Source organism: Leishmania braziliensis, chromosome 33, assembly GCF_000002845.2.
Source record: "Leishmania braziliensis MHOM/BR/75/M2904 complete genome, chromosome 33".
NCBI lineage: Eukaryota > Euglenozoa > Kinetoplastea > Trypanosomatida > Trypanosomatidae > Leishmania > Leishmania braziliensis.
The window spans coordinates 498,038-510,206 of record NC_009325.2 but is presented as its reverse complement, the minus strand read 5'-3'; the positions used below and the strand labels follow the sequence as shown (position 1 = coordinate 510,206).

Genomic DNA, 12,169 nt, shown 5'->3' with positions numbered 1-12,169 from the left:
TGTATGGCAGCGATGCAGAGGGCGGGGATGTGGTGATCAATGACGCGGTGGGGAGTGACTTGCGCGTCACAACTACGGGGACGTTGACCACAGATTGCGGGAGCGGGGCAGCTGCGGGAGGCAGGGAAGACAACGACGGACCGCTCGCTTCCACGTTTGTGCGGTGCGCCGGGTTGTTTGGTGCCCCTGCAGCGAGAGCAGGCTCCGCGGTGTGGGACATCGGGGGCGACTTAGACTTGACAGCGACGGGCGCCGGCGGTGGCGTTGAGTTGTCCGCTCTGGGTGAGGCGTCGGAGAGGGGCGTTGCGAGTTTCTTCGTCCAGGGCGGCAACGACTTCTTGGCTACATTCTGTCGCGGCCCGAGGATGGTCGACATGTCAAGCATCACACCACCTGGCTTTATCACGTTCGTCGCACTACCAGCTGCTGCGCTGGAGCTCGCTGGTACAGCGGCGGGCGGCCCGGAGACCTCCACTGGCGGTGGCGGGGGTACCACAACGCCAGACGGCGGCGGTGGCGGCACGAAGACGCTCATGAGTGATTCAGTCGCGCAACAGTGGAGAAGCGTCACCTGCTTAGCTCAAGCGACAGGAGACAAAAAAAAACGCACCTGAGGTGCGTGCGTATCTGCACAAGGTGAAGAGAAGCCGAAAAACACACACACACACAATATCTCGAGAGCGCTACCCTTTCTCCGTCCTCTCGTGCACTGCAGCTACTCGTGTGCCCGCGAGTAGGTAATCGAGAGATTCCCACAGAGAAAACGTGCTGAGGGAAAGTGTTTTCGGTGGGTGGGTGGAGCGCCTATCTGCGGAGATGTAGAGAAGTGAAGAGTGAGCGTTGATGTTTCGGTGAATTGCATTCGATTCTTCGTCATCACGCCTGTGTACGCGTCCGTCTGCATTCGATTGTTTCCCTTGGAACGTATACGCGCACTCCCCGCGCGCGGCAAGATGTCCTTCGAAGGGACATCGTCCAGATTAAATGGTCGGCACCAGGTGAACGCACTCGGCCTCAGCGAAGTTAAGGGAGGGAGAGAGAGAGAGAGTGCCACAGCCGCCGCCTTGTAGGTCCAGAAAGAGCGGTTCGCCGCTGTTTACTCCTTTACGGCGCGTTGCACGGCACACATGCAGAGGCAGCGCATGTAGGAGACAACAAAAGGAGAAAAGACAGCCCAGTTGCATTAACCACCGGAGGCAACCGCCACCTGCACATAGGTTGTCGCCTACGCGATCCACAGGCCCGCACATCTTCTGTGCATGCGACAGGTAGAGCAGAGGGGTTGTCAGACGTGAATACCAGCAGCAAGTAGCAACGTCCCGTATGCACGTCTCTCTATGCCTCCATCATCCACGCGCAGAGAAGGTCATGCAGCAGCCTTTGTTGAGCTCGTCTTGATCACGCTTGTTGTCGTTGCCGTGGTGGTTGTCGCCCACTTCGCATCGGCACTGGCGGAGCGGGATTTCGCCTCGCGCACCGTTGGCGGCACGCGGGGGCGAGAGGGGCCTCTCTGCAGCGCCTCTACCTTCACCTGCGGTAGGCGCCCGCGGCGCCGCTCCTGCTTCATTAGATCGGTTGTGCGCAGGCTCGGCGAGGCACCGTAGTAGCGGCGCTGAATGTAATTCCCAACGTTCGGGTTTGTCCAGGTAACGCCGTCGTCTGGAGGGGGGGCCGCGCCAGGTCGCTTTTCGGCTGTGGCAGCCGCCGCTCCAGGGGCCGTACCAGCACCAGCAACTGCAGCTGCAGTGCCGTCGGCTGGAGCTGTACCGTCGGTCGATGCTAGCCCAGACGCAGCAGCCATGGTCAATGAGGACGATGGCGGCTGCGGAAGGGCGCCTCCAGTCACTGACGCGGCGTTTTCACCGCTTCCCGGCAGCGGTATCACGGTCACAGACGGCGGGAGGGATGGTGGAGCGCAGGTCAGTGGTCCGCCCACGCCTAGTGTTGACGTTGTGACCGCCAGCGCCGGCGGTGACGCGGATGTTGCAGCTGCCGATCCCGGTACTGTCACCGTGGGAAGCGGTAGCGGGTGAATCAGTGACGAGGAGGGTGGCGGAGGAGCAGTTGCGCTACTACCTGAGGTGGTTGTGGTGATAGGCGGTGCTGCAGAGGCCGTGTCGAGCATCGCCAACGCTGGCGTTGGTGTGTAGGCAACGAGGTCATCTGTGGTCAGCGCTGGCAAGCTGGCCAGCACCCGCTCCGCCTCCCCAGGAAGGAGCAGATTTATCTCACATCGCGCGTTTTGCAGCAGTGCCAGTGTCGAGGCAATATCTCGATCCATCTGTGCTACCGTGTGGCGTTTTGCTGCCACACGCTCCTCTGCGACGCGGCACCGTTCTTCTACCTTAGTGAGTTGGTCACGCAGCGACTGCAGCTGCGTCTCTACCCCCGCGCCACCGCCGCCGAAAACCGTGCTGCAGTGGCGCAGCAGCGCCATGGCCTGGTTATCCCGATGCTCGATAGCTTCCAGCTGCTTCTTCAGCCGCTGCGTGCGCTGCCCGACAGCGGCACGGAACTCGCGGTATGGGGTGGAGCCTGAGGCGTACCACGAACCATCGTTGAAGCGCACCTCGTCTGCTGTCATACTTGCGTACTCGTCTTGGTACCAGCACCGCACAGCACCGTCGGCGCTGGCAGACCACACGACAAACCGGGACAGTTTGGCAGGGCACTCGACAGCCACCACCCAACCCAGTACCTGATCCGTGATGTGCTGTAGCAACTGCCCACTACCAGCATCGAAAATGCCCATGGTGCCATCCGAGGAGCCGGAATAGACCCGATGTCCAACGCGGCAGAGCGACAGCACGCGGCCACTGTGCGGGACGTGGATGCCAACTGCTTCGCAGGTGCGAAGATGCCACCGCACCACCTGCCCAGACGCGTCTCCAGACCACATGAGCTCCCCAACACGGCACAGTGCCAGCACCCCACCGCTTTGCGAGTGGAAGTACCCTGTCAGCCGCATAGTACCCTCGCCGATGTCCCAGACCTTCACCGTGCAGTCGTCGGATCCGGAGACAAGTGTGCTGCCCTCTGCGTACAAGCAGCGTACCGACCCATCATGCGGGCAGTGACTGCTGAAGAGACGAGCGCACATGAGGCGGCACGCACGCCATTGCAGAATCTGGCGGTCTTCGCTGCCCGAGTAGACATAGCCGCCGAACTCTGCGAGGCTCGTCACGGCTGCTGTATGTTTGCGCAGTAGAGCGATGAGGCCGTGTGGGGAAGGGCGATTCGACACGTTGACGGCGGTCTCACCACTGCTGCTAGAAAACGTGCTACCATCGTGCACCTCAATACAGCCGTTGGATAGGCCCATCCACACATGCGTGTCGCCGTCCACCGTCGGTACCGCGAGGAGTGCACACACAATAGTGGCGCTGTTGGTGGTGTGCGTGGTCGCGGCACTCTCACTGCTGTGTTGCTTCAGCAGCGCGAGCATGCCAGTAGAACCCCCGACACCGATGGCAGCTGAGCCAGTGAGGGCAGATGTGGGCACTGCAGATATGGCTGGCTCAAAGCGGCGCACCACCTCACCGGTGCGCGAGTTGCGCACCTCAACCTTTCCGTCCGAGAAGGCGATCCACACTACATCTCCAACTGTGGCAATGGACAGGGGTGGCGCCGGAACAACGAGGATGCTGTCCTTCACGAGCAGCTCGGAGGCCACCGAGTGCGGCTGCGGAGAGGGCATTGTCTGATGATGAGTTGGTGTGTGCGTGTACATCCCTCTCTGTGTATACGTGTGTCTCAGCGTCCTTGATGTGAAGGTGTGGGGAAGGGGAAGGGACTTGACCTGTCTATCAACGTCTATGGTGAGCGGTGTATGTGTATGCAAAGGTGCGTAGTCGGTACTGAGCAGATCCCTCAATACGTGTACTCTGCAGCTGCACGTGTTTATGGGTAGTGCCAGATGAAGTGCCTGTGAGCAATCTCCACGGTGTACCTCTTCAGGCTCGCGCTTCTTGTCGCGTTTTAGCTGGGAGGGGGCTGCGTTGTACCTCACCGTTAATGAACTTCAGACACTCCGTCGCAGTCACTGGCAATGGGAGGGGGGGGGACGGACTCGCTTATGCAGCCGTATGTTGCCCCAATACATTCTCCCACCGTCCAAAACGCAAACAACACCGCGCGTCGGCGTACATCAGCGGCGAAGAAAAGACAAACGAATAAACCACGCAAGTAGGAGAGGGAGCAGAGAGAGCAGAGAGTTGCAGTGAAGAGAGACGGATGCCTTCATGGCGTGGGGGGTCGTTCACGTGCGTGTGCGCGTATCACCCACGGACGGGCGCGGAGTTGCACCATGCGCCCCCCCCCTTCATCTGCCCAACAGAGAGGCACATACAACACCCTCGGTTGCGTTACGCTGCATCCGCGACTCTACCTTCGCTACGCCTTTGCAGAGAGAGAGAAAGAGAGAGCCTAGCAAGACAGTTCTGCGTGCAGGAAGCGAGGGAGGAGGGAAGATGGAGGAGAGAAGTGCAAAAGTGGCGCAAGACGTGGAGCACACGAGTTCCACTGCTCTCCTCCCCTTTCTACGCAGCAACACCACTCATTCACTCTCTAGGTGTGTACAACAACAAACTACCTGGGGATAGAAAGAGGGAGAGAAGGACCGACTCGGTCCACCTGCGTACCCACGCACAAGTAAGCCACTGCATCCCGCATCTGTCTGAGGCTCTCCTTCACTCTGTGTGCACTAGTGTTCCTTCACGCTGCACGCTGTAATGCTAAAATGACATCCGGCGAGTCAGCGGCAGTGTTGCCGCTTTCGCGGGCAGCTCGCCAAGCGGTTCCACGCCGCCGGTAGATGGAGGGAGCGGCGCAGCTGCCACGGGGGGCAGGGGCACCACCGCTGCTGGCGGTGGTGGCACAGCTGTCCCACTACCATCCATTCGCAGCAGCGCCTCCATCGTTGGCCTTGACCCTGCGGTGAACGGCGGAGGCGGTAGGGAGCTGAGCACCGGCTCGTAACTGCGACTGAGGGTGACCTGTGTCCCCGTCACTATTCGCGGTGGTGAGGAGCTGCGCTCAGGCACGGGCGCCATGGACGGCAGCGGCAGCGAGGCGGCAGGTACCATCACCTGCAGCGGGGGTGGTGGAAGAACAGAGGGGAGAGCAGAGGCAAGCGTAGTGGGTCGTGGCGGTGCAGCAATCCCTGAAGGTGGCGATGAGGGCAGGGCCGATGTGTCTGACGGCGGTGGAATGGTGACCAAGGGCGGCGACAGACTGGCACGAGCTGCGGGGAGCTCAGTAGCCATGGAAGCCGGGACTGGTGCTCCTCCTGGCAGTGGTGGCTGCAGTCTGGCGCTGGCGAGGGCTTCCGTCAAGCGAGCCAGCTGTCGGCGCAGCACCTCCAATGTCTGCGCCTTCCGCTCCACCGCAACGTCGATCGCGCGTATTTCCTCCTCCATTGCGTCACACCTCTTCTGCGTCTGCTTCACCTTGCCGTTCAAGAGCCAGTACCGCGCCGCAGCCGTCTCGCGGCCTTCCCCTAGGTTGGCCAAGAAGCTGCGCACAGCGTCGTCAGAGCCGCTGGAGAGGACCACGAGCTCCATCAGCTCTCTCTGCTGCTCCAGCAGCGCCTCGTTTGCTTGCAGGTACGGCAGCTGGGTCGTGTAGTACCACTGCATGTCCAAAGCTCCTTCGCGCTCTGCTGTCATGGGCTGGTGCTCATCGTGGTGCCAGCACTGTATCGTGTTGTCTGCGCTGCCAGACCACACAAAGTATCGGTTCACCTCAACGGCGCAGGCGATGGCAGAAATGTTGCTGCCTAGGTGATCATCTAGGCGATTCACAACTGTGCAGTCGCTCGCGTTGAAGACGCAAATGCGGCCTTCAGCGCTACCGGCGTACACACGTGCACCTACCTTTCGGAGCGAGGTGACGCGCCCCTGCACCTGGTGACACATGAGCAGCGCCTCACCATCCTTTAGCCGCCACACCGCGATCACGCCGCTGTGGTCACCCGACCACATTGCCGTCCCCACGCGGCAGAGTGCCGAGACACCACCGCTCTCGCGGTGCAGGTGTTTGTACTGCTGTAGGGATGTGCCGCTAGAGGTATCCCAGACACGAACGGTGTTGTCGTCCGATCCGCTCACGAGGGCATTACCTTCAGCGTAGAGACAACGCACATAGTTGCTGTGACCTGTCAGAACGCGCAGCAGTCGCCCATCCGCGACTCGCCACTGTGTGATGGTGAAGTCGCTCGAGCCCGCGTAGGCAACGTCGCCGCGGTACTGAGCGAGACAGTACACGCCAGATAGGTGTTTGCTGAGTTGCCAGCGTAGCTGGTAGTTTTCTGTGTACACCTCAATCGCGCCGGAACTCAGCCCCATCCACAGCTGTGCCTCCTGATGGATGGAGTTGTAGACGGAGAGCATGCACCACACTTTGCTGCGCCGCTGACGCACGCCAGCAACGGCAAAGACGTGTACAACTTGGCCGGTGTGCACATCGCGTACTTCTACACGCCCGTCCTGCATCGCGAGCCACATGGTGCTATTGTAGCTTGCAGCCATCGTCACCACGGCGCCCTCCGCGTGGAAGGACTTTGTTTCGGCATAGACGGCGGCGTCCTCACGCGTGTTGACCGAGAGGCCTGCCGTCCTGAGACGTGGCACGACGGACATGACTGCAGTGACGAAAAAAAAAAAAATGGCTGCTGAGCTATGACACTGTCACCATGTACAGGGGAAGAGAAATAAGCGTGTGTTGTGTGTGTGTTCTTCTCTTCGGGGCTTCACGGAAGAAATAGCGCACCTTTGCGTTTTTTCTTGAGGTGGGTGAAGTAATATCGTCCCCTCTCTCTATATAGATGTGTGTGTGTGTGGGTGGGTGGGTGTATGGTGGGTCTCTGTCGCGCTTTTCCTCCTCTCTCTATATGTGTGTGCGTGTGTGTCTATGTAGTCTGGCGGAGCGAAATAGGATACCAGCGCAGCCGTAGTGGCAACGTCAGCCTCCTTCCCCCTTTTCATACAGCCCACTCGTGACGGGGAAGGACAGAGGGAGAGATGGAGAAGAAGGGAAAAGGAGAGTACGAAAGAAGAGGATGCGCCAAGACAAGACACACATGCTAACATACAAGAGGAAAGCGGCAGTAAAAGCAGAGGGGAGCGATGCTAGGCCAGCTCGTTGAGAATTTTGCCGGCTCCACTAAAAATCCCTGCCAAGTCGGAGGTAATAAGCTATGTGTATGTGGCCTGCACTAGGACAGTAGTACAGTGTGCTGATTTCCATCCACATCACCCCCCCAAGCTGGCTCCAGCACACGGCGGTGACCGTCGTACACGTCCAACGACATAACAACAACAAAAGGCACCACCTCAATCGTCTACCGCTGGAGACTTTCCCCTGCTCCTCAGTACTGCTTGTCATGAGCGCGTTTGGCTCATGTTCCAGCGTACGAAACGAAAGGTGATGGCAGTGTAGATACGGTACGATGGTTCGCTGGAATGGCTGCATGAGATAACGCAGCAGACGATAAAGAAGACGTCAGGAACTGCACCCTTGTCACGCGGTGCGTCGCTTTCCTCGCTGTTTTCGACCACGCCCATTCTAATTGTTTCTCCTCTCATCCGCTGGAGTCCGAGCCTCGCTGTCGTCGTGTGGGGTTTAATGGCACATAGTTGTACTCATCGCGTATGTAGACCTGTGCGTTGTACCCCTGACCGTGCACCACCACGCGGCCACCCCGCGCAATCAAGGGCGAGGCCCAGTCTGGATTGTCGGTAGTGACGACCTCCTTCTCCACTATGACAAGCGCACGAACTACATCCACAACAAAGAGGGCAACGTAACCGTCGTGACACAACTCCGGGGCGAGGAAGAAGCGCGTAAAGAACGGGAGCGGCTTCAGCGGTGGTGTCCGCGTTGTCGCCACCACATGAGCGGCGGGTGTCTCGGTGAGCTGGTGGGTAACTCCGCTGCTTCCGGCTTCTGTGGTCTGCCTGTCGATGGGTGACATAGCGTCCGATAGCACGAACCTATCCTTGAGAGGTGGCGTCGCTTTCAGCGCTTCTCGAGGTGTGCCTTGGGTGTCGGTCCTATCGATAGCCGTGTTCGAAGGGTGCAACCTGCGGTACAGCAGCGCCGGGTCGTAGCACCGGAAGGCCACAAACTCGTTAATCACGCGAGGCATGCCGAGCAGCGTACCAGCTACCAGCTGTGCTTCTCGTTCGGTGATCTCCAAGAGATCACCGTGAAAGCCGCGCAGCATGCGGTTCATCGGAGGCGGCTGCTGCGGCGGTGTGGCGGTGCCAGCGGCGGTGGAGGCAGAGAGACTGACTGACGACCCATCAGCCAAGCTTGCCCCGGCTGACCGCCCCGCCCGGTTGCGCGTCGTCTGCCCATTGTTGCGCACGGCGCGGTGATGATTACCGAGGTGCAGCCGCCGATGCTTTGCGCTACGAAGCGTCTCGGAAAGACGTTGTAGAAACGCCGGATCCTCCTCCTTTGTGCAGTCCCGCACGCGGTAGTACTGCAGCTGATCGTGTGCATTGTTTGTGAACGCGTCGAGGACGGCGAGAAGTTCGCTGAGCGGCAGAGATGCCGCTGGATTGGCGCCGCGGTAGTGGCGATGCTGATACAGCTCCCGCTGCTGCTGTTTGACAGATTCTGGCATATCCGCTGCCGCGGGATTCACGTTGGATGGTGTCTCGCCAGCTGGCGGCGCCGGCGAAGGTTGTGCAGCAGCTTGCTGCGTTTCCTCGAGTGATAGCCGCATCACATACTCAATCACCTGCTCCTCCGTCATCCCGGCAAGAGTGGCCGCTATGTTCGAGGCTGGCGAGGCGCCACTGCGGTGGTTCTCGTCATCACTTTTACTTGCTTCGGCTGCCACTTCTGCGGCGCCGTTGTCTCTGCTCCTCTCCGCCCTCACTGGTTCTATCGTATACACGCGCAGGCGCAGGAGGGGGTTGTGGTCATTGATGATAGGCTCACCGACGCGTGGTAGCAGCGGCGGGGTAGGCGGTGCAGCGACTGGCGCGAGCGCCGGACTGCTGCCAGCCGACATCCCATTTATCTGCGTGGACGTGGTGCGATGGTGCGGCGGCGTGGGCGTGGGTGATGCTGCGAAAGACGCCGGTGGCAAGGGGGCTGGAGAAAGCCACTCATGCATGCCACCGACGGTACTCTCGAAGATCGGTGATGTGGTGATAGAGGCTGAGGTGGAGGTGGGTGATGGCAGCAGCGGCGGCGGTGGCGAGACGGCCGTTGCCACAGCCTCGACATGACCGTCGTGCAGCGCCACAGTGAACATGCCGGTGGGCTTGTCCGCCACGTCTGCCAGCTCCTGGAAATGCCATTCGCGATGCGAGTCCAGCACGTACACACGTCGCTCCTGAAAGAACCTCTCATAGGCCGATATGTGCGACTGCCGCGACGCCTTGCGCGACCACTCTTGCCCCGTTGCTAGTCCTGTCAGCGTACCCCTGCTTCCTTGGCGATTCATGCCGTGACTGTACGGCAGCTCGGGAAAGAGCGGGGCGGTGCAGAGAAGCTTTCCGCCTCGAAGGCTGCGCACGTCGTGGTAGAAGTAGCTGAGTTGCCGGAGCCATACGCTTTCGAGCTTGTGCAGCACAGCCCACAGGGAGCGGCAGGCTTGGCCTAGGGCAACGACGTCCATGTAGGACAGGTACTTTGTGGTCATGTCCCAGCAGTCCGGCGGGAGACGCAGGAGACACACGTTCTGTTCATTGTACATCTCCGCAATGGCGCGAAACTCTTCGCGAAGAATAGCGGAGCTTCCAGCACCAGCCCCTACGTCAGCGCCGGCGCCCTCACTGCTCACAGCTGTTGTCTGTGAGACGGTGTAGGGCATTATAGACGAATTACGCGGCGCTGGCGACTCATGATTCTCAGCTGCCGATGTCGAGTACACCGACTTGTTCGAGGAGAGGCGGGAGGCCCATGTCGACATTAGCGCTCACTCGCTCGCCTTCTCGATGGGTCGGAGAGCAGAAAAGATGCGAAGGGGGTGCCCTGGTAAGCAGTCGTTTGTGGTTGCGGCGCAAGAGCGAGAAGGATGCGTCCGCGTCGTGCGTGTTTGTTTTTTAGTGTGTGTGTGTGTGTGTGTGTGTGCTGAAGACGGTCTTTCCCGAGGGACTTATTTGAGGGACTTATAGGAGGGAGGCAACGGCGTGAGCAGCGCTGGCGAGTTGAGCTGCCGAGGGGAGAAAGCAACACGAAAAGAAAATGCAGCTACGATAGGGGGTCAACGAAGTAAAGAGGTGAATGAGGGAGAAGAAAGCGCAAAGGAAGTGTTGTGTCTGTGTTTAGCGCCGTCGACAGTTCGACTGGACTTGTCTGTGTGCCCTTGTTGCGGTAGTGGTGATGAGTGCGGTGATGACAGTGCCACCTCCTTTCTTTCGTGCGTGTGTGGGTGATAGTAGTCTTCACGCTGTTGATGATGTGCGCGGCTTCCGCTTTCTTGTGTCAAGACGTTAAAGAGGGAAAGATACGTGTGTGTGGTGTGTTCGATGACAGCAGTTGTAGTGCCGCACACACAGAATTAGTTCATTCCATGATGAGCACACAGAGGGTGTTTATTTGGGAGGCGAGGGGGTAGGGAGGTTGGCGAGAGACGAAAACAAACAAGGAAAAGCACGTGAGGCCACGCGTATGGTTGTCCTATCTCAAATGAGGTGAAGCAATACATGCACAGCGCGAACCACCACGTACACGGCGGAAGCCGCCAGCGCTCACGTTGCACCAGGCTGCTGCTGCCTTGCCTTATTCTGTGAAGGTCTGTTTCTCCCCTTTGGCTACGTGAGCCTCTCCCCCCCTCCCAGCAGAGCTAACATGTTTGTTCGGTCAACCCACGATGCAATGAAGATACGGAGGGGGGGGGGGGCGGCGGCTGGGTAACGCAATCGTAACCGGCAGGAGAACAAAGACGAGGGGCAATGCCGAGGGCCAGCTGAGGCCTGAGATCAGCCAACACACTTGGCGATTCCTCACAAAATTCCCTGTGCGCTACCGGTCGTCGCATCACATGGCTTGGGAACACACACACACACACACACACGCCACGCCACGCCCTCTTTTCTCGTCGCTTTTATCATCACCCCTTTCTGCTCCTCACAGACGGTTCCACGCCGGGATACCCGTGGGTGAGTCGCGGGGAGCCAGCTGACGACGCTTGAGCGATGCAGTGGGCCGATAGCGGTTTGCGATTTGATGCCACTGGTACCACAACTGGCGATGCACACGTGGGCGGAAGACGGACTGCATTTCGGTGTAGTGCAGCCCCGCGGTGAAGGGGCGCAGCGCCTGCCGCTCCGCAGTAATGTTTCGCTCCATTTCTTCCTGGAGAGCGCTGTGCATCTGGGGCGGTGGCAGTGACTGGTCGCCACGCAGCTGCAGCGCCATGAGCGTGGCGGCTGCGGAGGCTTGTGCAGAGTTGCGGTCAGTTTCCTCGCCCTTCAATGTTGACGAGGAGAGCGTGCCGCTGCTACCACCCACGCACTCCATTCCTGCTGCACTCATCGCGGTAGCTTTGACTCGTGAGGCTTCGAGCTGGGCATCTGTCGGTTTTCCCTTGTAGACGTCCGCCTCCCACGCATTTTCGTACCCTTTCACGCCGCGCTCAGCTGCCAATCGCAGAAGATCGCTTGCCTCACGCGGTCGGTAGTTGCGAATGAGGCAATTATGAAGGAAGCGAACCATGTTCGGGTGTAGCTGCCGATCCTCATCGATGATCTTTTTGAGTATTTGCAATGCCTCCTTCCAGTGGTTCATGCCGGGTATGGTCATGGTCACGATGACGGAGTTGTGCATTGTGTCGGTCGAGTCGAAGCCGTTTGCCTCGCACGCCTGCAGCGCATTCAGCGCCACGCGCCAGTGCTGCAGCTTTTCCAGCCTATGATTGATGTTGAAGTCGTAATTATAGCCGTGGTCTGCGTTTGCCATGCCATTCACAACGTAGTAGTACGTGGCGCCGTTGGGCTGCACGCCGTCCTGCTGCATGGCACGAATCACCTTGATCATTTCTAGCGCACGTCCCCACATGGACTGGGAGTAGAGGACTGTGTTGTAGTGCTCGAGGGTGAGGCGGTAGCCCACCATGCGGCCTTTGGACGCAAATATCATTGCCTTCTGCCACGACGTCGTGTTCGACATGCGGCGTAGCACCCGTAGGAACTCGGTGGGATCTCTACGC

At 59.5% G+C, this 12,169-nt stretch overlaps 4 protein-coding genes across 4 annotated transcripts; all 4 read right to left on the bottom strand.

Moving 5' to 3' along the window:
* Positions 1 to 1,366: 1,366 nt before the first annotated feature.
* Positions 1,367 to 3,697, bottom strand: LBRM_33_1450 (conserved hypothetical protein; the record flags this gene model as incomplete). The annotated part of the gene is made up of 1 exon (XM_001567863.2): positions 1,367 to 3,697. The coding sequence occupies one exon, from the start codon at positions 3,695 to 3,697 to the stop codon at positions 1,367 to 1,369; it is 2,331 nt and encodes a 776-aa protein (XP_001567913.2).
* A 1,036-nt stretch (positions 3,698 to 4,733) lies between these two features.
* LBRM_33_1440 (conserved hypothetical protein) lies at positions 4,734 to 6,638 on the bottom strand (the record flags this gene model as incomplete). The annotated part of the gene is made up of 1 exon (XM_001567862.1): positions 4,734 to 6,638. The coding sequence occupies one exon, from the start codon at positions 6,636 to 6,638 to the stop codon at positions 4,734 to 4,736; it is 1,905 nt and encodes a 634-aa protein (XP_001567912.1).
* Positions 6,639 to 7,579: 941 nt separating this feature from the next.
* LBRM_33_1430 (conserved hypothetical protein) lies at positions 7,580 to 9,712 on the bottom strand (the record flags this gene model as incomplete). Its single annotated transcript, XM_001567861.2, has 1 exon — positions 7,580 to 9,712. The coding sequence occupies one exon, from the start codon at positions 9,710 to 9,712 to the stop codon at positions 7,580 to 7,582; it is 2,133 nt and encodes a 710-aa protein (XP_001567911.2).
* Positions 9,713 to 11,088: 1,376 nt separating this feature from the next.
* Positions 11,089 to 12,129, bottom strand: LBRM_33_1420 (conserved hypothetical protein; the record flags this gene model as incomplete). Its single annotated transcript, XM_001567860.2, has 1 exon — positions 11,089 to 12,129. The coding sequence occupies one exon, from the start codon at positions 12,127 to 12,129 to the stop codon at positions 11,089 to 11,091; it is 1,041 nt and encodes a 346-aa protein (XP_001567910.2).
* Positions 12,130 to 12,169: the final 40 nt, after the last annotated feature.